At 40.7% G+C, this 26166-nt stretch overlaps 1 protein-coding gene across 2 annotated transcripts; it reads right to left on the bottom strand.

Moving 5' to 3' along the window:
* Positions 1–25788, bottom strand: slc29a4a (solute carrier family 29 member 4a). 2 transcript variants are annotated; one of them, XM_030734880.1, is made up of 11 exons: positions 25569–25788; positions 23355–23720; positions 17573–17704; positions 17359–17472; positions 14697–14825; positions 11987–12061; positions 11622–11890; positions 5645–5765; positions 5354–5541; positions 3238–3478; positions 1–2541 (listed from the first exon to the last, which is right to left on the bottom strand). In XM_030734880.1, the coding sequence occupies exons 2-11, from the start codon at positions 23575–23577 to the stop codon at positions 2396–2398; spliced, it is 1638 nt and encodes a 545-aa protein (XP_030590740.1). In that variant the 5' UTR covers positions 23578–23720; positions 25569–25788; the 3' UTR covers positions 1–2395. The 2 variants fall into 2 exon arrangements, with proteins under 2 accessions (XP_030590740.1, XP_030590741.1); XM_030734881.1 differs by having other exon boundaries at positions 11631–11890.
* Positions 25789–26166: the final 378 nt, after the last annotated feature.

The raw sequence follows: 26166 nt of genomic DNA, 5'->3' as shown, positions 1-26166 counted from the left end.
TAACTAAAAACACCTTCAAACCCAGCAGCTCACCGAGAGGCCTCAGGAAACACGGTGCCCTCAGCGCAGCGGGACATAAATACAGTAATGAGGTTAGCTCCCAAATGACAGCCTACCAGATTTCAAACAGTGCCAACATTTATTAGGCTCCACTCAAGCCGTCACCTACATAATGCAGTACACTTCATGGGTTTCTACACTGAGGCCTGTTTTTTTTCTTTCTTTCTTTTCTTAATATAATGTATAAACTGTGAACTCGGCTGCTCCTCTTATCACTGAAACATTAATCAGCTCCAGCAGGAAACATGAGGGAACTAAGAAGCTGCTGCGTGGTTGCTGGAAAAAAAGAGATCAACTAAACAAAGCTACAAAAGATATGAATCTGATTCTACAGGCTTTGCATTAGTGAAAATAAATGCTCTTCACTGCCTTGAGTGCATTTTATTCTATATATTTACAACTTTACATTCACCTTTTTTTTTTTCACCTCGCTCAGTAGCATCTATCATAAACACAGACCATTTGGCACTAATTGCTTTGTCCCCTTATATCCCACATCATCACATGGACATTTCATACAGACACCGTTCAGAGGGGACGCAAACTATTTCTGATAAACCAACAAACACTAGTGTGAGAAATGGCTGCTTCCTCTGGTATATAAATAAATTCTTTTCTCAGCCATCAGAGGGTGCAAGAAGTGACCTGAAATCTGTCTTTCTACTTAAACAATTTCTTCTTTTACCCTGTAGCTGGAGTTGATGTGTCGTGATGACAAAAATGTTGCCCTGGAGACCCCTACTGCAGTAGGAACTACTGCACAGACAGGTTCAAGTACTTAGGCAGGTTTGTGGACAGATTCTTTCAACACAGTTTCACAAACATGCAAGATGCAGTCAAAATTTTTACAAGTGTGTAGAGATTTGAAAAAAAAAAACGGCTGACTTTTAAATATGAGCGTGATCCACTCACGCTCAACCGAGAGGCCACCCAAAGATTGAGCATGTGGCACCCTCAGCCTCCGGGCGTTCACTTTCGAATGTGAGGCGATTGCACAGGTCGCCAGGTAGGAGGCAATCTGTCTCCAAACAATTGCTCTCATTTTTGCAAATAATCACTGCTTCATTTTTAAACGCAGACAGATTGGCTGCAACATGGTGGCAATCGAGAGTGGTCTGTGGCGATGAACACAGCATGTCTGCAACATGGCTCAACTGGTTGCCAACTGGTTATATTCTTGCAACAAAGCAGGATTGCTGAGTGCCTGTGCAGTTAAATCGCCATCCTGCAGCAACTGCGTCACTATTTGTGGAAGAATTTCTGAATTTCTGTTTCAGATCTATGAGGTTCCGGCTGGACTCTGAATCTGAAGTAGATGCTGTGAATTTCTGTCAAAGTGGATGGTGATTTTTCATCATTTATCACAGCTAATCGCCATATTATTACAAACTGATTGCATGTAAATGCCAGCTTGACCCCCTTCAATCGTAAACTGATAGATGGACTCTGTCCTATTGTTGTTTTATCACCATATTGATGCACCAAAGATGTTGCAGAAGCAACTATTTCAAAGGCAATGAGACTGCAATTTCAGCAACCTCCAACCACTATTTTCCCTAGTGTGACTGTAGCATTACTGATTGGACTGAGACAACTAACAGGGTGTCTGTGGATCTCAGGCAGGAAAGACGCTGTTTGGTTAACCCTGCAAGTTCTGAGTCATTGTTGGTTACAACCCCAACCGTAGCCCCGATCTCTAACACAGTGTTTTGGAGAAAAGCAAAAAGTATTTTTTGGGGGGAAAAGATGTAAAATTTTTGTTTCATAATGGAACTCATCTTCTAAAAATGCTAATCACATTTTCATGTGAGTAACCACTCCCAACACCATCTATTTTCTATGATGGGCAACAGCTCTGAGAATTTATCAAACATAACGTCACCTATGACACAAGCTCTCCTCTAAAGCCACAAGCCATTTGCTCCCCACAACAAAATATCACTTGACTTTGCACTGTACAAATGTCAGATGATGTGTTCACACATATGCAGACAGTAATTTCACTGTGTGATACTCTGAGGGCTAATGTCTGTCTGCTGGCAGACGCACAGCTCCACTTCTCCGCCTCCAGGGAAGTTCATCACAGCAGATGCTTGAAGGTCACTGGATCACCAGGAGATGAGAGAGTGGAGGACGTTTTTCATATAATCCCCTTCAACACTGAAAGCCACTTCTTTTTTTCTTTTTTTTTTGTGGTTAAATTATTCTTCTGTAGCTGGACTCTAGTCCATCAGTTTATGCTGCTGCAAGGGTAAATGTCCTGTCCTGTGCAGCATGTGTGTACATGTATGTGAATGCAGGCGGGTGTGTGAGAGCGTTTCAAACCTATGGACATTCAATACACAGTAGTGTTGGCAGGTGTGTGTATGCTCAGTGTGGAGAAGCGCGTTCCTGTGGGTGGAGCGGTGAAGCTGTAAGCTGCATATGCTACAGCAGAGCCAACCATCAAGCCTGTCATGTAGGAGACAGTCATGGTATTCCCTGGAGAGGGAGACACAGAGCAGTGAGTAACTGTGGAGCTGAACGATATTTTTAAATAAAGAATACTCCTGAGAGCGAACAAGTAAGTGAAAAGTGTAACAAGACTAAGAAACCACATCCTTGCTCTCCATCCTACACTGCACTTCCATGCCAGCATCAGCATTTAAAGGCATTAGCATGACATATGTGGCTAAGCTGTAGCTGTAAATGCGTAAAACGGACATGAACAGTAGCAGTAAGGAGATGGAAAAATTACAAAAAGGACCATATCTAATTCAATATCATTGTAAATAATCTTTTTCTTAAAGTAATAAAAATGAATTTGAGTGATAACGCTGCATTTACTGAAGCTGTTTGTATTTTTTGCTGTTTATAAATGAATGTCATTTTTATATTGTATAGTTCTGTGTAACCTGCCTGGTAGTCGTGTGTAATTTTGCTAAAACTTGGCATTTTATATTTTTAAACTGTCATCCATTAACAAGCACTGTGCCTGATAAATAAGCAAATTATAAACCATTAATACAGCTTTAGATATATTTTTTTTAAATTTCTTTTAAAAGTAACATTTCATTTTTCTGATGTTTTTATTTCCAGTAGTGCATAAAATCCAAGTTTCTAATCAATTGGTTTATCAGTTCACTTAATTAATTAATTAAATCAACAATAAATCAAACAAAAGAAGACAAAAATCACCTGCTAGCTCCCGCTGTTCAGGCGGCACTTTGCCAGCAGCCTGGATCATTGGTACGGACCCAAAATATCCGTTGGTGACTCCCATGAGGAGGGAAAAGAGACACGGCCAGGCAGGATGGGAGAGGGTGGGTGCGTTGGCCGGGTATACGCACATGACAAACAGAGGGATGAAGACCACCCTCAGGCAGGAGAAGAAGAGCAGGCGGCCTCCAGACCAGTCATACGGCAGTGCTGCCAGGATCTGAGGGCACAGCAGGGGGTGTTTCAGTCAGGCTGGGTATTACATTTTGGCAAAACAAGTACAAATATTGAAATCAATCATAAAAGCATTTGCACAATCTTGAACTTTAGACCCTGGTGCGCAGGAATTCTGCGTTCTACTGCTTGGAGCAATTTATAAGGAAACCACTTGCCAGAGAACAAAATAATAATAATAATAATAACAGCAGTAGTACAAAAATAAAATCAGTGAGAAATGCAAAAGAAAAATCCCCTTTACACTCAACTCCACTCTCTTATCATGACTTCTTTCTCTCTCTTTCTTTTTTAGCTCCGAGCTACCTCACTTTTTTCTTTTCCATTTGCAGAGTAATTTCTCTGTTCTTTTATCTCTTTCCCCCTCCATTTGAAGAAAACACTCATTTGCTGTGAGGACAAAGCCAAAGCGTACATAACAATTTTCACTAAACCAATGTTGGTCCCTTTAAAGTCAAAATTTGGACCCAAGGAATAGTTATTAGTAAGATAAGTTATTATTTCTGAGTGTTCACATGAAGCCTCTGCACTATAGCGCAATTATCACAAAATACACCAGACTTTTTCCCCCAGCCTTAAGTTTAATTAATGGGTTGACAACTTTAACAGTTTCACAAGGTTAACTCTGCCTTTCTCCCCTTCTTGTTCCTGTAGTGGCAAGATGCCTAAATTTAATCCCAGAATCTCAGTAAGTCTGGAGTGATAAGGGGAATTATATTTAATCATCAGAAAATACTGACATCATAGTTAATCTAGTGAATTTTATCCATGAGGTAGTGCAAAATATAACCCATATTTTACAGCAGAACATAGAAAACGTATCAAATGTTTAAACTGAGAAAACGTAGCATTTAAAAAAAATTAATTTGATTTTTTTAATCAATAATAGGTCAGCAACATGGCTGCATATAAAAAAAAAGCATTTTAGAGTCCCAGACTTTGACCAATCTCTAAAAAATACTATATCTACAAATTGTGGAACAATTTTAGAATGATGTTCTTCATCATATACAGTACAATAACATAATCTAAAAATTCAGAGAATCTGGAGAAATCTCTGTGTGCAAGGCACAAGGCTGAAAATCAGTACTGGGTGTCCATTATCTTCAGGCCCGCGGGCAGCACTGCATTAAAAACGAGCATGACATTAAAAACGAGCATGACTCCATCATGGAAATCACTGCATGGGCTCAGCAACACTTTCAGAAATTACATTTCTTGCATATTTCAGCAAGACAATGCTAAACTGCACACTGCAGCGATTACAACAGCACGGCTTCACAGTAGAAGGATCTGCCTGCAGTCCAGACCTCTCACCAACTGAAAACATTTGGCACATCAAGAAATGAAAAATATAACAAAGCAGACCCAGGACTGCTGAGCAGCTGCTCTCCTCAGTTCCCAGATGTTTACAGACCGTTAAAAGTAGAGGGGGATGCTATATGATGGTAAACATGGCCTAACTTTTTTAGATGTGTTGCTGCCATCAAATTCAAAATTACCTTATTTTTTTCTTAAAATGCTACATTTTCTCAGTTTAAACCTTTGATATGTTTTCTATGTTCTATTGTGTATAAAATATTAGTTTATTAGATTTATTAGATCATTGCATTCTGTGTTTATTTACATTTTACACACCGTCCCAACATTTTGCAAATGGTAACATTTTTCACAAAAACTGATTAATCATTACAAAATGATACTAAATGCAAATTGGTCCAGTCCCAGTTCAGTAGGACAGTAAAGTTTAATCTCTCAGATTAGATGCCAAAGATCATGTGCTTAATGCAGTGAAATTCATGTAAACGTCATATACTGACCACCACATTTTAAATGAAAACTTGTAAAATATATGGCTCACCTTGCCAACAAAGTCCGACATGTTGAAGGTGGCCATGATGAGGATGGGGAGCCATTCCCCCAAGGTGGGGTTTCGTATCTCAGACTCCAGCCCGGGAAACAGACAGAGAGTGATGCTGTAGGTCACAGCTATAGACAGCATGTAGGCCCAGATCACGCGGGACACCACATAACGATGCAAGATCATGTCTGGTTAGAGAAAACACACACAGGACCATATTAAAAAAATTTTAATGATTCTTCTGGAGTCAGAGGGTAATTGAGAAGCGAGCAAGATTATAAAAGAGACTACCTCGGACACCGGGCCAGCTCCTTCTCATCTTGGCTTTTGGGGCATCAAATCGAACATAGGTACCGCCCACAATGTCCTCGATGCCTTCCTCCACAGAGGACGTTCCTGTGCCACCATTTCCCTTTAGAGACAGACAAGACTTTTGCTGTAATCTTTTAAATTTACACAGGCACCTTACATTAACACTTTTAAATCTTAATTTTATGAATGACTTAAAGATACCATATTATGGCCCTTTTAACAAGTTAGCAGAAGCAGTGTGTGAAAAACTAAAAACACCCCATGATTCAGTAGCTTGTAGAACCACCTTTAGCAGCAATAACTTCAAGTAATAGTTTTCTGTATGACTTCATCACATCTCACATCACTGTGGAGGAATTTTGGCCCACTCTTCTTTACAGTGTTCCTTCAGTTCATCGAGGCTTGTGGACATTTGTTTATTCACAGCTCTCTTAAGGTCCCTTCAAAGCATTTGGGCTCTGGACTTTGGGCCATTGCAGCACCTCCATTCTTTCCTTTTTCAGCCATTCTGTTGTAGATTTGCTGCTCTGCTTGGGATCATTGTCCTTTTGCATGATCCAGTTTTGGCCAAGCTTTATCTGTTGGACAGATGGCCTCACATTTGACTCTAGAACACTTTGGTATACAGAGGAGTTCATGTTTGTCTCAATGACTGCAAGGTGCCCAGGTTCTGTGGCTGTAAAACAAGCTAAATCATCACCCCTCCACCACCGTGTTGACAGTTGAGGCGTGGATATGCTAATATGCTGGTGTTTTATTGCCAAACATCTCCACTTTGGTCTCATCTCTTCAGAGGACATTGTTCCAGAAGTCTTGGTTTGTTGGTTGGATTGTTTGGATCCATCTTTACGCAGCTAAGCTGCGCTGCCATGTTCTTTTTATAGAGGCTTTCTCTTGAACTTTAACATTTAACATGCTAACTGAGGCCTGTAGAGTCTGTAGCTCTCAGGTTTTTTCAGTTTCTTTGAGCGTTGCACGGTCTGACCCTGGGGTGAATTTGCTGGGACGTCCACTCCAGGGAAGACTAGCAACTGTCTTGAATGTTTTCCACTTGCGAATAATCTCACTGTAGAAAGATGGACTTCAAATTGATTGGAAATTGTCTTATAACCCTTCACAGATTGATGGGCAGCAACACCAGCAATGATGCTGATGTCTTTCCTCTTTTGCATCACGTTAACACACACCTGAACGCTCCAGACCAGCAAACTGCCAAAACATCTGCTTTTATAGAGCTCACACTTGCTGATGTTCAGCTAATCAAGTGCATTTGATTAGCAGCACCTGGCTGCTACTTACCCTCTTAATTTTAATGGAAGTGTATCCCAGTGTTAATTTAGTTTTCTCATATTGTGTAACAAATGGTTTTATGTAACATTTATTACAATAATCTTGAATATTATATCACTGATGATGGCTTCACAACCATCAACTTGGGAGTAACCTCTGGCGGGAGGGGCTATGAGCTCACATGGTCTGTGGCTTTGGCAGAGCAAGCTTGTGTGAGCCAGCTGTGACATCTCTGCATCCTTAAAGTCTTTGTTATTCATCCTCCTGCCAGCGGTGAGGAGACTTTTCTTTTCGGGGTCTTCAAGAGGGACATCCTGCCGTCCAGCTGGTGCCACTGAGAGGAGAGGGCAGCAGCTCCTTCGTATTCTTCTGGACCATCGAGTATTTGGACCAAAGCATTCACAGATACATTTCATATAGAGCTTTAATTTTCTCCTCAATTTTGTGCTTAGAGACATGTTGGGTTATTGTTAAAGAGACTTTCTCTTGTTACTTGTTAATGATATCACGGTTTTGTATTTCATGGATTCAGACAGGACTCAGTAAGTTAAAGAATGTAAGCAAAGATGAGCTTCAGTGTGATGTCAGTGGAAGTGTTGTTGCAAATATTTTCTTTTCCAGAATACAGCACAGATTGTTCATTCAGCGCTGGTTTTTAACCATCATCCAGTCTGTTTCAGCATCTTTAGGTGTAAAGATAGCTGTTTTAGATGTAGCTGCTGCTACAAATATAAGATAGCACATGCTCTTTGTGTTGACTCTAATGAATGGAAGCCAGAAGCAACATAGCACGTTAAAGTGACCACAAGGTAGCAGACATAGATATGAATGAGATTTTAGCCATTGCCTTAAACTGATACTTCTAATAATTTCAGGATTTTAGCAGTGACTGAAAAAGTTTTTGTAAAATAATGGGCATATTTTACCAAAAATATATGTAAATGAGAACAGCTTTATTGGGATTTTTGCTGTTTTACAATACAGCACATATGCTCAAAGATAGTAGAGGTCAAGCAGAGAGGTGGTGATGTTAGTTGCATTAGCTGCAAACCAAGCCAACACTAAACATACTGGGGTCTTCCTATTGTTTAGGAGATATTGCCATAAAAATGAAAGTAATCCATCAGCTCTCTGGTTCCTCGGGTGCCAGTAGTTAAGAGTCTTTCATTTTGTGGCGGAGACGTTTTGGAGTTAAAGTAAGCAAAGGTGGCTTCAGAAAAAAACAGCAGGCTGCTGCAGCAGCTGCTTATTATGACATTAAGAAGGCAGACCAATTCTGCACAGGGAGGCAGTACTTATTGTATTTTGAAGTCACAGCAGGCTGCAAAGCAGACTCACACACACTCTTCCTGAGCTTTGGAACAAGCAAACAAAGGGTCTTTCCTTGACACTTTTGTCCTCAAAAACACACAAAAAAACTCCCCATGGATTTTGTTTAGGCCCCCTTTTAATTCCTCTATGGAGGAAAATACTTTTGAACGTGGTTCTGAGGGGGAAAAATAAGACTTTGTTGCTCATTCCTGAAAACTTTTTTAAATGCTTTTTGAAGGTTCTTTAAGGAAACACTAGAGGTAGCCATCACGCAATAAATAAACACATTCACTTTTATTGGTTTGACCTTTACATTTGTTGTTTCTTTCATTAGTAATGGCTTCCGGGATACATGACATTACCTTTTTAAGACAGTGACTATTAGAGAGGATGGCTGTGACCGGCTCCAGGTTGACGTAACGATGTCAGAGGGTGCAGATTGGACTGTAAATTAGCCAAAGAGCCACAGACATCTTTCCTTATATAGACACATCCCTTTATGCATCCTTCTTTCCAAATACACACTAATTCACTGAGCCAACACGCAAGTGACTACGCACACACTCTCAAACACACACACACGCACAGATCCATTAGTTGATTAGAGGGGCTGCCGGGCCAGAAGGCACTACTATTCTTGATTATCCCATAATAGGAAGAGCTGCTTTCATTTCCCTCGGCAACCAGAACAAAGAACTGCCAGAATCACCCCCAAGACTGACAGACAGACACACACACACCCAGACACACACACACACACACACACTGCTCTAAAACACCGGGGGGGATGTCCATCACACACTTGTATGTAATGGTGCACATACAAATACGAACATGCACACATTAAGTGATGGCAGCCTGAGGTGGAGTTTCTTCCTTTGAAGGTTCTGAACACACACACACACACACACACACACACACACACACACACACACACACACACACACACACACACACACACACACACACCAAGCTCAGTGCTAGCTTCATGTCGTCAGGCTACAAAGTGGATTTCAATTCAAAGTCGTTCTCCTCCTCTCTCCTCTCATTGTCATGGCTGGTGTCCTGCTCTCTCTCCATGAATTCCATTGTTTCATGTTTTCACTGTAATTTTTCATATGCTCTTTCCTCTCTTGCAAACTCTCTGCATCGCCTCTTCCACTTGTCTCACATTAGTTGCTTCCCGTCGACCTTTTTTTCCTCTCAGCATCGTGACTCATTTTTTTCTTGGTTTAAAGGAAGCGTCCCCAACTCTCTGTCTCCATCGCCTCCCCCCCACACCTCAGTATACCTCAACCTTAAAAAACCCACTTCCAATATCTTTTGCTCTTTCTCTCTTTTGGCATCATTTTTGACTGGCAGCCAAGAAACAGCTCATAGTTACTAAGTGATTGCATTTTTAAGTACAGCCAGCACTTGGTGTTTGTGTGCAGGCTCACACTGCATGACACTACAGTTTAGAGGCCTGACATTTCCTCTCTGTCTGAGTCCAGAAACTATTTGTCATTACAATATTTATAAATGGTTTAATGAATAAAACATGTAGCAGAAGCTTTAATGAGGGAGTCTGTTGGTCTGTGTGGAGGGGAAGAGTCAGTATCTCAATCTAACTTGAAAAAGCAGTGTAAGAAAAATATTAATGATACTACAGATACTCACCAACTGCAAAATGTCAAGTCTGCAGTTTAGCAGGTTACTCTGTAGTGAGCAGCATATTTATGATATGATATTTATGAGCCAACTATCGAAATGAAAAGAAAGTGACTCACAAACATAAGCTTAACCAAGTGCAGTACTGTATTATATTATCTTATAATACAGTACATATACATTATATTTATTTGTCATATTTTGTTAGGAAAATGGGAAATAGGCACAGCGATCTACTGAACCAATATTTGGTGTGACCACCTTTATTCTTCAGCACAGTCTGAACTCTCTGAGGCAGCTTTCTGCTCATTTCTTTAAGCAGTCTTCAGGAATAGTTCTCCAGGCTTCTTGAAGGACATTCAAAGCTCTTCTTTGGATGTTTCTGTGTTTTGTTCTGTTCTCTGTCAGGATGATCCCATACTGCTTCAATAATGTTGAGGTCCGAGCTCTGTGGAAGCCAATCCATGACTGATTGTGTTCCATTGTGTGTTTCTCTATTCAGGTTTATTTTTACTGCACTGGCAGTGTGTTTGGGATCATTGTCATGCAGAAAAATGAAGCTGTTGCCAATCAGACTCTTTCAGATGGTATCGGATGGATCAAAATCTGACTGTAGTTTTCTGCGTTCATAATTCCATCAAGTTTGACAAGATCTCCAACACCACTGGCTAAAATGCGGCTCCAAACCATGACAGAGCCTCCACCGTATTTTACAGATGGCAGCAGACACTCACTGTTGTTCCTCTTTCCTGACTTCCTCCAAACATACTGATGATGATTTGAACTAAAAAAAAAAAAATCTAATTCAGATTCATCCCTCTATCAGACCTGTTGCCACTGATTTTCAGTCCAGTTCTTGTGTAATGTCACATACCTCAGCCTTTTCTCCCTTTTTCCCTTCCTGAAGAATGGCTTCCTGACAGCCACCCTTCCACTGAGACCATTTCTGATGAGGCTTCAGTGAACAGTAGATGGATCAGCTGAAGAGCCAGATTTGTTCCTGTTTCTTAAGGACTTTCTGTTACTCTTCATCTGCCGTAGAAAGGTTTTTCAGCTTGGCACTTCTTTTGTCCTCCACTTGTCCAGATTCCTCAATTTTTTAAGGACACACTGCACACCAGGTCAAGATATGTCAAGATTTCAGCTAATAGGTCTTTGGGAAATCAGCTTGTTGGTGCAAAATACTTGACATAAACATATTATGTTTATGTCAAAATGATATAATCTTTGCATTAATCTATGAAATGAATCTATGAAATCTATGGGAAATCTATTCAACTAAAGAAATGGGAACAAATTCTATGTTTTTACAACAGGCTGCTCGTAGCAAAGTGCCTAAAGATACAATTTAAAATACTTTCTTTGCTAAGTTGCGTGTTATGTGTAGAAACAACACTGGTGTATCCCTTGAGTTAGGAGTCTTTTTAAGCTTGAATGATTCACATATATGTGTTAAGTGGCTTAAAGAAATTCCTCAGGTACAAGGACTGGACTGAAAATGAGTGAAAAAACAACCAATGTCCAAATAAAGATTTTTGAAAGAGTTTCAGAAAGCCTGGAGACCTGTTGCTCAAGAGCACTTTTCAGTGTAATTGATATTCAGTGTATTTGAAGTAAACAGACATAAAACACACACACACACACACACACACACACACACACACACACACACACACTGAAGTCAATAAACTGTCCACAAACTTACAAATCTTACTTCCTCTGCAGTGACATCGTGGTGAACCCTGTATCCAGTCCCGTTGTCTCTCGGATCGTGACATTTGCCCGGACCTTTACCCTGGGCGTGGCTGGTGTAATAGCGGACAAATCGTGAGCGGCGGACCAGCAGGTGAAGCAGGAAGCACAGCATTTCCATGCTGATGGAGACGAGGAAGAAGATCAGCGTGTTCTTCTTGTCGTCTTTGATCAGCAGCTTGGTGAAGATGCGGGACAGTGAGATGATCACCCCGGCTGTACCTTAGGAAGAAGGGAGATGAAGAAGGTGAGGCCGATGAGAAAGGCTGGAAGTGAGAGCTAACATGAACGCGTGTGCTGGTCTTTGAGCGTACTTACTCTCCCCAGTCATTACCCCCTGTGTGTACCTCTTGGGCAGCATCCCCATGTAACCATAGAAACTGGACTGCTGCACTGGGGAGGGAGGAGGAAGCAGTTATCAGTGTGAACAGAGGCCCAATATTCAGCTCTGTAACAACACAATTTATTTAGAGGTGCAACTTGATGAACCGCCTCACACACCACTTGAGAGAAGCTGCTCTGACCTTCAGACCTCCACTAATTAAACTGCTACTACAGTCGGCTGAAAGACTGAGTTCTCACTCACAGCCACAGAGGAAACTGGCTCTGCGTGTTAACATCAGCAGCAGCAGCTGAGGACCGGAGCCTCTGCTGGGTTTGTGTTTATCCCAACACGGAGAGCTCTGACGCATATTTAATGAAAGCAATTTTCCTTTTAGCTCTAAATTTTTTCCACAAACTCTTAAAGGAACTGGCTGGCTATTAAGCAACTGAATGTTTCACTGTGCTCAACAGCTGTTCTTTTTCTGACCGCAGGCTAAATCGGTGGTGTACTGGCTAAAGCAGGGCAGCTGCCTGCAGGCAAAACACTACATTGTCTGTAAGCTTGTTGCCATGAGCCACCCTTTTCCCACTGTCATGTGCAATCAGCAGCCTGCGAGGCTAAATCCAATGCAGGTTCTCTAATGTTCGCTTGAGGTAAAATTGAGACAATCCCTATAGCGTCTGTATATTCACAGCCTGGTACAAAAAACAAGAAACTTATTCATGTGGACACTGGAGACACGGCCACTTTGACTGACAGCTGTGTCGACACAGGCGTCTGTAGCAACAGGCGTCTGCTAGGCCTCAATCCTAATCCTAATCTGCGTCAGTAAATTTTATGAATGCAGCTTGGTAACCAAGCCAGCTGATAACTTAGCTGTCCAACCTTTGATCCATAATGGCGCCAAAAAACTAATATAACAGCCATCTTTTATGTACAGTCTATATAGACTCCTAAGTTGTGCAGTGAAACTAACTAACATGTCTGCCTGGTACAACAAAGGATATTGGTCTCTAAAGCTAATCTCACCCCACTATAAAAAAAAAAATCTAGGGGGATGAATTTTAAAACTTTTTTAAAGGTGTTAAGCTTTAAAGCTTGCAATATAAGCAGTGTTGTTGATATGATTACAGGGATGTCAGGTGGCTGTAGCAGCTAAATGTTTGCTAGACTTCACATGGACTAACTGGAGTCGCTGAGCTTGACCAGTCAACTATATGTATGTGCTGTTGGCGTGATTTTAATGCATATTTCTAATAAATAATCTGTCTTGTTGCATGGTTAATTGTATTAGCAGCTGGTCCATGAAGTCTGTGTTCCAGTTTTGGTGATTAAAATTCTAGTAGTTTAAGTTATTAATTATTCTGCAGTCACACAAGGGAAAAATGGTGGTTGGATGACCAAAATTATTGCAACCATGTGTAATGAACTCGTTGCTCGTTGTGATCTCGTTGCCTTTGAAATAGTTGCTTTGAAGATGGGAATCAGGTCTGTGACCACTCATAGTTAGTTTGCCGTCTTCAAAGTAACTTTGATGGCACAAGATCGTGATAAATGGATGGAGTCAGTCTGCAAGTCAAGTTTGCAATTACATGTAATCTGTTTGTGATAATTAACTGTAATAAATAGGCAACAATTGCAAATCTGTTGCCATCTACATACACTATATTGCCAAAAGTATTTGCTCATCTGCCTTCACTTGATTAACATCCCATTCTTAATCTATAGGGTTTCCACTTTGTTATATCGCTAACAGCTGACTGTGGAATATTTATTAGTGAGGAAATTGCATGACTGGACTTGTTGCACAGGTGGCATCCTATCACGGTACCACGCTGGAATTCACTGAGCTCACTGAGAGCGACCCATTCTTTCACAAATGTTTGTAGAAGCAGTCTGCATGCCTAGGTGCTTGGTTTATACACCTGTGGCCATGGAAGTGGCTGGAACACCTGAATTCAGTGATTTGGGTGGGTGAGTGAATACTTTTGGTAATAAAGTGTACATAGAAATTCACATTAACTGCTTGCATTCAGAGCACAGCCAGAACCTCATAGATTTAAAGCAGAAATTCCTCTATAAAAAGGGATGTAGCTACTGCAGGGCTGCGATTTAAATGCAAAATGGCATTTTGCAACATATATCAGAATATAGCCAGAATGCAACCAGCTGACAACCAGTTGAGTCGAGTCCCATATTGCAAAGAGACTGCAGAGTGATTGTAGTCAGTCTGATTCTGGCTGCAACTGTTTGAAGATAAGTTGCTTTTCAGCAGGCAACTGCTTTTGATTGCAAGGAAAGTAGCCACCCAAAATTTCCCTCACCAGCCCACCAGTTGGTTGCTGCAACTACTTGCAATCTGTCAAAAAAAATTCAATGCAATCATCATCTTTCCCTTAGTTGCAAAGAGGTTGTGGTCCTATTTCTACTCTAGTGTGACTAAGCCATGAGCAGATATGCATCTGTGTTACAGTTTAAGGATGCAACTTTTTAAAGCTTGCTGCTGTTAGCTGGTGGCTTAGCACTCTATCCTATCATCCAAATATGGTTCATCTGGCTCCAAAAAGTCAAGGGTGCAAGGAGATAGTCAAGAAACCAATGGACAACATCACAGCGGCGCTTCTGTCTTTTAAATACAGCCTCCTGTCATGTAGTTAGTTAGTTACTTTAACCATTATTAGGATTAAAAAAAGATGATAGTACCTGTACATCCGAAGGCCACCACTCCTACTGATACCAGGTTGATGACATAAGCCTGCTTGGTGGTGAACTTTTCCAGCCAAACATCAAACACGCTCACAAAGACCAGCGGCCCCAAAGCTAAGATGTAACCTGCAGAGAGAGTGACAGACTGAGTCGCTGTTCCAGGTTATGTTGTGACTGTAAGACTGAACACATATTTGGTAGAGTGAGGACACTGTATCTGAGATAGTTCATTAACTCTTTAATCTCGGGATGAGCTCTCAAGCAGACAACAAACTTCAAAAGACCTTTAGCCAAAGATACAAGTGCAGCTATTTTAAGCAGCAGCAGAGTCTACTGTTCTTAAATTTATCATTTATGTGCAGTGATATCAAACTTCTCAGGAGCATACATATTTAAATAACCTTTTTCATGATTTTTTTAAGGGCGAGCTGAAAGGCTTTAATATTTTTAGATTCATATCCAATATCACAGTTTTAGAATAATTTGCACTGCAAAGATATGTAAAAACTTTACACAACCCCCCCCCCCCCCCCCCCCCCACACACACACACACACACAACTTTTTAAATATTTTTGGGCCACATTCAGATCTCTCCAGTATCTCCAGTTAAGACTTTAATAAACATGATTTTAAATCAGCCTGTAACTGAATGGCATATTCAAACAGCATAACAAATTACCTTCTTTTTTATTTTTTTTGAAATATGAAAGGGAACTGAGGAAGATGCAGGAATTTTAAAAACCCAAAATAATCTTGAAACACGGCCTCTTGTGAATTCATAGTTTTTGGCAAAGTTGGTTTAAAACATTTTATGAATAATAACTACAGAACCATGGAAAAGTGGATTTTTCTCAACTGGCATTTCTCTTCGACCTGCTACAAGACGGCCACCATACACCAAAGCTATTAAGAGAAAATGAGGAAGCTTAAATTGCATTACCAACCACTAGCCAAGCATTATGTCACTACTGGCAGTGCTGACGCAGTTTCAAGGTACTGCGTGCAGTTGTGAAAAAAAGCACACCCTCTTTCAATTTTAGGGTTTCACATAAAATAGAACATAATTTTTTTTAAAAATCATCTGGTCCTCATCAGGTCTTAAAATGATTTAAATAGAATCTCAGAAGAACAACAACACATGACATTTTATACAGTGTCATTGTTTGTTTAATAAAAAGTATTCAAAATGAAAAAGAAATCCTGTGAAAAACTAAGCCCACCCTTATGGCTTCCAGTGAGAATGAAAGAGTAAGTAGCAGCCAGGTGCTGCTAATCAAATGCATTTGATCAACTGATCATCAGCAAGTGTGAGCATCTCTATGAAAGCAGAAGTTTGGGTAGTTTGTTGGTCTGGAATATTCAGACATCCGCAATGATTTAAGAGAAGCAGTTGTTGCTCTCTGCGAAGCGTCTTTTCTAAACAATTTAAAATTCCACAGTCAGAAAGATTATTCACAAATGGAAAACATTCAAGACAGATGCCAACTTCCCAGGAGTGGACGTCCCAGTAAATTTACCCCAAGGTCAGACCGCGCAATGCTCAGACAAACTGCAAAACAACAGAGAGCTGCATCTCAGACTCTATAGGCCTCAGCTGGCATGTTAAATGTTAAAGTTCATGACAGCACCATCAGAAAAAGACTAAACAAGTATGACTTGTTTGGAAGGGTTGCAGGAGAAAGCCTCTTCTCTCTAAAAAGAACATGGCAGCACAGCCTAGGTTTGCAAAGGTGCACCTGAAAAAAAAAAAAAACACAAGACTTCTGAAACAATGTTGTTTGGACAGATGAGTCCAAAGTGGAGATGTTTAGCCATAATGCACAGTGTCATATGCCAACCAAACATCACAAACACCTCATAGCAACTGTCAGCACGGTGATGGAGGGGTGATGATTTGGGCTTGTTCTGCAGATTCAGGACCTGGGCACCGTGCAGCCATTGAGTCAACATGAACTCCTCTGTATACCAAAGTATTCTAGAGAAAATCTGATGACAGTTAAAGCTTGCTCCAAACTGATTCATGCAGCAGGACAATGATCCCAAGAACAGCAGCAAACCAACAACAGAATGACTGAAAAAGAAAAGAATGACGGTGTTGCATTGACCCAGTCAAAGTCCAGACCTCAACCTGACTGAAATGCTGTAGTGGGGCCTTAAGAGAGCTGTGCATAAACAAATGCCCACAAACCTCAATGAACTGAAGCAATTCTGCAAAGAGTGGGCAACAATTCCTCCAGTGATGTGAAAGACTGATACAGTCACAGAGAAAACGATTACTTGGAGTAATTGCTGCTAAAGGTGGTTCTACAAGCTACTGAATCATGTGGTGTACTCAGTTTTTCACTCACTGCTTTTGGATCTTGGCTTAGTTTTAGTTAAATAAATAATGAAACAGTGTAATATGTCTGAGGTTATGGTTAAATCATTTTAAGCCCTGCTAAGGACCAGATGATTGTTTTCATGTTCTGATATGTGAGACTTTAAAATTAAAAGAGAGTTTACTTTATTTTCACGACTGTACTTCTCAGTGAAGCTCCCCAGTGGGTAGTTGTCTCCAGGACTGTGTGGTCCCAAAGTAATTAAGTAAGAGGGTAAGTTTGAATGGAACACTTTTTAATTTACGCCTTTTTCTGTGCTCTTGGCACCTCTCCGACTTACCGACAGTGATCCTTGTGTGCATGCTGAGCCGCTCCACCAGCACATTGTTGAGGATGACGGCCAACAAAGCCACTAAGATGTACGTCAGACTCATGTCAAACACTATTGATGTCCCTGAAACAAGCAGGAGAGACGTGTTTTCTGACAGTGTAGTCTTGACATGCAATGCTGTGACCGCATATGTGGTTTTCTGCATGCTCGTGCACATTTTTACCTTTAAACTTCTGATGCAGGTAATCCACATCTGTGATGAAGCTGTTGTAGGGAAGCAGGAAACCCACTCCAGCCAGTAGCATTGCAAAATAGATGCCATGGTAACGGTCGTCAGGGATCGGTTCCTCAAAGTCTGAGCAGCAAAATGGGAGTCATAGGTTAGAGAATTAAAGCAGCATGAAATCAGACAGTGGGATATGATTAACATCTGAATCAGGACTGAAGCCAGCACACTCTGTCTTCAGCAAAGCTAATCAGGATGAATAAAGCTGCAGCGGCAGCAGGAACGCCTCTGTTCCACTTGATGGAGTAGCGGATGGTGGAGCAGACTCTGTTGCACTTGTGTTAGTAAAAGATTGATCAGAGGAATCTCAGATCATGGACTAGCTGTCAAAGCAGCTTCAGTTAAAGCCTGGACATTTATGTTTTCCAGCTGCATCAGTTACATAGGAAAAGTATGATGTGCAGGGTTTTTTTTTTTTTTTTTACATAACAGTTCATAATCCTTTCCTAATCCTGTAAGCCTACTATTAATGGCTCCAAATCATTCATGAGCATTTAGGTTTTACTGCAGACTGAAGGGAAAAACATCCTTCTCGCTGACTCATGTTACTACTTTATTACTATGGTAATGGTGACAGAGAAATTGTTTACTGATTCATCTGTTGATCAGTAATAATACAAAATACAGTATTGCTCAAAAGTTGGGGGTCACATAAAAATGTTTATTCAAGAAAAGCACATTTTCAGCAACCATCACTCCTGTGATCTATTTCATAGTTTATGATGTTAAAATGTTGATTAATCTTTTACAGTTATGTTAGCACTGAAAACTGTTGAGTTCATTAAAGATGGGTGTCTATGGGTTCAATTATTACACCTGTTAACTATTTTTGTTGAGCAATGCAAGTAAAGAACTATAACTATAATTTGGCATCTTTAATCCAAAAACAATAATGTGCTCTAATATTTCTTTCTGCTTTTTTTGTAAACCGGCAAATTTCAATTAAAGAGCTTACACATACTGTCGGATTAACCACTACAGAAACATAAAAATGATTTTGATACCAAGACTGTTATTTTAGGGCAGCTGTGGCATAAACCTCACATTGGTTGGCCTGATAAATTTGGTAAGTGCTGTATGCTCAACTGTGCAACATTTGTGGGAATTTCAATAATATGCATCCTTTTTGATGCACTGCTTAGTGAACATCTCTTAATGAGAATCATGGGCATCAGCTGCAATTATTAACAGGTTTACAAAATTATGCCTGGCAAAGTGACATGTATTCGTGTTTGTAGTGTCCACTAATATCTTGGTTTTTGGACACACTAAAAAAAAGTGTCACATAATATTCTACTGTGGTAAATTGTAATAACTTGCATGTTGGTATGGATCTTTCTTTGAAAACTCTCCATACAGGAGATCACTAAAAAACTAAGGATCTCACACACCTGTGTGTACTGCTCCCTTCACAATCCTGCACAGTCTGGCTCTCACAAGTACCCCTGAAAGGAGCGGCCAGGACTCGTGACTCTTCTCTTTATCAAACTAGAGTCTCTGAGCTGATCACAGGGTCTCACGCGGCTCTTTCTATTCTGCTGAAAACCAGTTTGCACTGTTCGGTGTAGGGAGTAGTACACATCTTTAGTTTTTAGGTTTTTTTTTTTTTTTTTTGCCAGTTTCTCACATGGAAAAGCCTTTGCTTCTGAGAACAGGAATACTCGACGATACTATAATGAAACCCAAAGGCCGATGCTCCACGCACTCCACTGGCTAAATGTATCTTTGATCAGAAGAGCAGTTTTTTTTGTATGTAGATTATTATTATTTATGATCTTGAGCATAAAAACTGAAGGTGTCATACACCTGTACGTACTACTTCCTTCACAACCAGCTGGTAACCAGTTGAGCCACCTACTGCAAACTCTAAACCCTGACTCTAAATATGTTATATTAAGTTCCTTTAAAAGAAAAAAAAAGGGACATTCATAGTAAACTGAAACTTTTGAGCATTTTTTTTTGGACTTGCAAACCAACACACCCACAAAATTTCACAACAGCCTAACAATATAGCATACACCATACCAAAGTTAGTGAGTCATGTATCTTAATTTAATCGTTAATATCTTAATTAAACTTCTAATGTGTGCTACCAAAGTACACCTTCATGAAACCCGTCTGCTGTCCTCTGCATGTAGTAATGTTTCTACAGTCCCTTAATAGAACCACTGATTGTTTTGTAGCTACAGAACTGTAATGACATCTTGGGGTTAACTCATTCTCAGAGGCGGCTTTGCCAAGTCATTTATTTCCTTTCAGGAGGAGGCAGACTCTGTGGAGTTTGCATCCTCTCTCTGTTTTGTTGGCTGCAGACTGAGATATGAAGACTGACAGCATCAGGGAAGATGGGGAGGCAGAAAAAGCAGCAAAATATTAGTAAGAAGCACATGAAGGGACCAGGAGCAGAGAAAGATTTCTGCTGTAAGGTCATCGCTGTGCGTTCTTGGTCACTTATGACCTGATTAACATGGCCTTTGTACAACCCGTGTAACCAGGCAACGCAGTAATTTTCTGTTCACAGGGCCGCCCCCTGTGTCTTACATGCACTTCCCATACAAATCTTCAAGACACTCAGTAAATCCAGTTTGACTTACATTATTATTCATACAAAATTTAAGGATTGGTGACCTATCCGGGATGAACCTGCCTCCCGCCGAGTGACGGCTGGGATAGGCTCCAGCTCTCCCACTGCAACCATAAATTGGGTAAATTGTGAAGAAAATAGATGGATGGAAATATTCTTAAGATGGAAGAAATTTTTTAATTTTTTTTACTGGAAAGACATATAAAGACCAATAATAATGTAGCTACTGTGCATTATTTTTCAGAAGAGGACAAAACCTTCTTTTTAAGTGAAAACATCATCCCAGCTTCATCTGAGCCTCTGGGTGTGTTTCCCAATGACTGACACGCATTACTACCGTCACACATTATACTTTTTCCACTTTTCTAAAAGGGAGCCCTGGATATGAGCCGGTTTCAATAAATATTATACCAGTATTCAAGCATATTCGACATCTGGAAGGACTTATCCAGAGGTTAAGTGGGCTGGAACGATCCAGCACAGCAACCAGGCAATGATGGATGATGATTTGATCAATGATTAAAAAACAAAATCTTATGTCACTTTTAATAATGTTCATTTTTGCTATGGTTAGTTTGCATATCTAACCATATCTGCTGTGCTGGCTGCTGTATTTTGCCCTCAGAAAGAATAATATCAGCACTGATGTTTGACGGCTTCATTCTCAAAGATGACAAGAAAGGGAAAGCAGAAATTTTAAGCTTACATAAGTGAAGTTGTTCTTTTCACATTTTTATATCTTATGTTAACTGTTATTTTTAAAATATATTTGACAATAAATTAAATGGTAATAAAGTACTGTGCAAAAGTCCTGAGACTTCATTTTGGTTCCAAGCACCCAGACTTTCATTTTACTAAAGTGGTCGTGAGCAACAGTTCTCCAGTGCTTTCTAAAGGTCCTTTAAAGCTCTTCTTTGGACATTGGCTGTCCCGTCAATTATGCTTGAATGATTCATAGATCACCATTAAGTAAATGGTGATCTATGAATCATTCAAGCATATTAAAGGCATCTAACTCAAGGGATGAGCCAGTGTTTTGTCTACACATAACAGACAACTTACCAAAGAACAAATTTTTAATTGTGGGCACTTTGTTACTAACAGCCTGTCACAAAACACATTTGTTGCCATTTCTTCAGATGAATCAATGAAAAATGCCAAAGATAACAGTTTGACAGACATAAAACCGTATTTTTGCACGAACAAGCTGATTCCCAAAGAGCTATTTACTGAAAACTTGGCATCAGCATGGTGTGCAGACTGTCCTTAAATTTTTTTTGAGGAAACTGAACAAGTGGAGGACAAATGAAAAAGTGGCAGGCCTAAAAAAAAAAAAGTCTACAGCAGATGAAAAGTATCTGAAAGTCATGTTTTAAAGAAACAGAGGGGAAAAATCCAGCAAAGACCTGACACAGGATCTGAGAGATGCATCTGGACCTTCAGCTGATCCATCTACGGTTCACTGAAGCCTCATCAGGTCTCAGTGGAATGGTGGCTGTCAAGAAGCCATTCTTCAGGAAGGGAAGCAGGGAGAAAAGGCTGAAGTATGCTACATTACACAAGAACTGGACTGAAAATCAGTGGCAACAGGTCTGATGGAGTGATGAATCTGAACTTGAAATTTTTAGTTCAAATCATCATCAGTATGTTTGGAGGAAGTCAGGAGAGAGGAACCACAGTAAGTGTCTATAGCCATCTGTCATGGTTTGGAGCTGCATTTCAGCCAGTGGTGATGGAGATCTTGTCAAAACTGATGGAATTATGAACACAGAAAAATACCATCAGATTTTGATCCACCATGCACTATCATCTGAAAGAGTTTGATTGGCAAAGGCTTCATTTTTCAGCATGACAATGATCTAAAACACACTGTCAATGCAGTAAAAACATACTGGATAGAAAAAAACATACAATGGAACACAGAACAAAAGGCAGAAACATCCAAAGAAGAGCTTTGAATGTCCTTCAAGAAGCCTGGAGAACTATTCCTGAAGACTGCTTAAAGAAATGACAAGAAAGCTGCCTCAGAGAGTTCAGGCTGTGCTGAAGAATAAAGGTGAGCACAACAAATACTGACTTTCAAGCTCATTAGAATTGTACAAACTCTGTTTTGCTTTATATACTGTATTTCTATGTATGTTTGCAAGTTTCAATAAATTGCTGCACCGATTTTCAAAACATGAAGAAATCACAGGTAACTCAAGACTTTTGCACAGCACTGTAATTCCTATTGTTGTTAAACAAAACTGCTTAAAAAATAGAAAGGCTGGGTAAAAATACTCCACAGTTTAAACAAGTGCAAAGTTTACAGTACAGTACTGTTGCAGGGCAGGTGGGTAGTTCACGTTGGCAGTCATAGAGTTTGAATTTAAGCTCTTTAGTCTCCCCTGCCAAATTCCACATATTGCTATGGGGTTGGAAAGCAGCATACTACATGTATATAACATCTATGATAAAATCAGCAGCAGCACTGGTCAGCTGATCACAGCCTGTCCACACAGGAAACAAATTCACCAGAGCTCAAAGAACAAGATGTTTTTAGGAGTTACTTTGTGGCATCATTTTTTTTCTCCACTGCAATGATATAAAATATCTAAGGATTCTCTTTCTGCTGAACCCCACATTAAACTCAGGTTAAACATGAAGCAAGGGAAACCCTGAAAACTTACATTTGAAAAATGCAAAATCCTAGAACCACCCTTTTTGCTCCCTCTTATTATAACTAAATATGTTTTAAAATATGCAGTGCAGAGTTTTCTTCTACACTCAAATACTGTAGGCCTAGTTTTACTGCCCTCTAAATACATACCTATGAATTAATCAGTAAATATGTAAACTATTGCACACGTTCATGATATCCTGGCTACATTCTTTATATGTATTTATAGTATATTACTCGTAGAAAGATCATTGGCAAACTCTTTTCTTTCAGTCCACGTATCCAAACACTTTGTTCCTGGTGTTTTGGAGTTGAAGGATATTAATGTGCCTTTTTTCACTTTGACAAATTGTTGTTTGTTGGTACCTCTACCCCTTCCCTGCCTTCCTTCCCTGTTCCTTGCCTCTCTTTATAAATAGTAGATTACACACACACACACACTCACATATGCACAGACAGAACAAAAACTCCCTCACCGGGCTCGGACAAAGCCAGCACTCCTCGCTCTGGGGCGTCTTTACTGATCTCCTCCTCCTCCAGCTGGTACGAATCGAAGCTGTAGCTCTGCACCACACCGCTCTCTCTTCCCTCTCTCCAGCCCTCCCTCCATAGAGCTCTCCCTCCATCCCTCCACACATCCCTCTCCTCGGGCGTCTGGGCCGGTGTGGGCCTGCGACGCTCTGCGCCCACCGAACCCATTTTTGCACTTAAAGTACACTCGCAAAGAAGCACACGCTACAGCTGATCAGAGAATCTATACGCTCTTGAGAGCGTGCATGTTAGACACAATCGCAGAGGCACGCCCTGGAAGAGATGCAGGAGACTTTCCGATGATGGAGGATCTGCGTGCGGAGGAAAGAACAGGAAACAGAATTAAAATGTAAAAAAGAAAAGACGGAATAATGATAATAAAAAAAAAAAAACAAAAAAACAATCCGTCTGTGCTTTCCTGAAAATAACAAGACTCAAGGTTAGACACAGCAAAGAAACGTGGTTCCTGTGTGTGAGCGTGTGTGTGTGTGTGTTTGGGGGTGGGGGTTGTGTGAGAAGCATATTAACAGAGAAACAGAATGACAAAGGATGCATGACTGAGAGACAGGCAAGGTGCAGCTCTGCATTCAGTGAACAGGCGCTGTGAGAGCTGCTACTGTGTAATTTAGCAGAGAAAGGCAATTAGATGACTAACAGAAATATCTGCCAACTACAATTCATGTCATTGATTATTAGTTTATGTTTCTGCAGCCTTAGAATCCAATAGGAAAGTCCTCTCCATGTCACCTGTTGAATTCTGAAGTATCGGTTTGTCTACAAACATCATGAGAACAGAGCATGATGTTCATTAGAGTCAAAACACCTCAAAAACTCACTTGGATCTTCTTCCCTCAGTTGCCCAAGTTGTCACTGTTACATTGCCTTTTATTTCTAATCAACAGTCTAAATATATTGAGTTTACAGGGTTATAAGCACTGACCTTTGTGCCTGAACAGTTAATGAGAAGTTTAATTTGTGACAATTTATGGCAATAAATTCTCTGTGGATTCTCTAATTGAGGTTCATCGGGCACAGAAAGTGTAGAAGCAGAGAAACCCTCCTCACTTTTAAATTTCATTTAGGCCCTTCTGTCATTAGAGCAGCTGAGTGGTGGTTCAATACATGTTTGCATTTACTTAAGTCAACAGGGAAACGCCGCTGTTACAAGCTGGATCAATATTAATGGATACTGATATTGTTCCATGTGCAAACTCACGTAGAAAAAAAGCACAAAAGCTCTTCTATTGTGTGCACCTGGGTGGATGTGCAAACACTCGAGGACATACAAAGAGGAGCCATATAATTCAGCTCTGCCGCCGCAGACATCAACCCTGCGGCCTCGCTGCCAGCCTGCCCGCTCACCTCTGGTGCCCTGCGAGTGCGATTTCACTCCAGGCCAACAATACGAAACGACTGAGTGAGGAACAAGCCTGCTTTACTTATTTTTACTGTTCTATTTTAATCCTCTGCTGTCTGGAAACTGGTGGGATCAGATGATGTAAGAAGGTTATCATCTCTGTAACATCCAGGCCCCCAGTGGCTGCACAGGATCAGGTGATTTAAGACAAAACAGTGACAGCGCTGCTTGTTAAGTCGAGGTGGGCTGGTTGTTTTAGATCTAATAATGATCCCAGGTTACTGACGTCTCAGAGCAACGCTCCGCAGAGTTTCCACGTCCAGACTTGAGGCGGCGCTCGCAGCCTTCCTCCTTTAAATTAAACAGCTCCAACCAACCGCCGTAATTGAATTGCAGTCTAATATCATGCTGCAGTTTCTATTGTTGACTTAAATGAGCAACAATCATCTCATTTCACACCTTCAGAAATTACATGCCTGCAAAAATAAACACATGGCAAATAAACAAATAAAATCATTTTCAGGTTACATCACGTGTTTTTTTTCTAGATAAACGCGTGCCTTTAATACAAAAAAAAAAAAAAAAAAAATCAACAGGACGTTAGAGCAGAAGGTGGCACACAAATGGTCATGTCAGTTCCTCTTTTCGAAATCATCATGAAAACCATCCCAACCAAGTCCAACACGGCTCACATGTCGATCTTAAATCGCTCATTTTGCTCTCTTCTCCGTCACCGCTGCGTTTTATCCCTTAAACGAGAAACAAAAACACACTAACAACAGGTTATTAACGGCCCCGTTACCTCCCGTGCTTCCCCTCTCGCTTCCCCCTCTCTCTCTCTCTCTCTCTCTCTCCGCTCCTCTCGCCTTTCTACAGCAGCAGGAGCGAAGTCCTTCCCGCAGGATCCTCGAGGTGGTCTCCGCCGGCCGGACTTGGTCCTTTCCTCAGCCCCGTCTCCATCAGACAGAAGGGGAAAGCCCCGTGTTACGTCCTGCGTGCGCTCCAAAAACGCACCATCCAGCGGCGGCAGCAGAGGGAGTGGGAAGCGCGGATGGATGTGGATGAGGAAAACGAAGGGGGGAGGAGGAGGAGGAGGAGGGAGAGAGGTTGAGGAGGAGAGAGGAAGGGGGGGTGCCTGTGGTTGTTCATCTTTTGCAGTCAGCCTTTTCAAAGGCACTGATAGAGCAGAGGATGAATTCCTCCCAGTGCGTGTTTAACAAGTTTACGAATCCAGTTTTCACACTTGTTTGACTTGACTTGTTTTAAATGACTGCATTTTTTTTATTCTTTGTTGGCCACATAGTATGAGTTATCAAACTAGAATTAAAAATTATATTTCAGTGGAGGAAAGGGGACAAAACGCAAGCAATATGCACTAACTTTATACCACACATATCCAC

Source organism: Archocentrus centrarchus, chromosome 8, assembly GCF_007364275.1.
Source record: "Archocentrus centrarchus isolate MPI-CPG fArcCen1 chromosome 8, fArcCen1, whole genome shotgun sequence".
Classification (NCBI taxonomy): domain Eukaryota; kingdom Metazoa; phylum Chordata; class Actinopteri; order Cichliformes; family Cichlidae; genus Archocentrus; species Archocentrus centrarchus.
Note: the sequence above shows the minus strand (reverse complement) of the source record. Positions and strands in the feature narration are given on the sequence as shown.

Bases quoted from the DNA above. Each gene is read 5' to 3' on its own strand.
- slc29a4a (XM_030734880.1), bottom strand. From the start codon at position 23,577: ATGGGTTCGGTGGGCGCAGAGCGTCGCAGGCCCACACCGGCCCAGACG. The intron at 17,473-17,572 runs GTAAAAATGTGC...TGCTTGTTTCAG, and splicing joins CCTGCATCAGAAGTTTAAAG to GGACATCAATAGTGTTTGAC. The intron at 5,766-11,621 runs GTAAGTTTGTGG...CTGTCTCTAAAG, and splicing joins CTGCAGAGGAAGTAAGATTT to GGAAATGGTGGCACAGGAAC.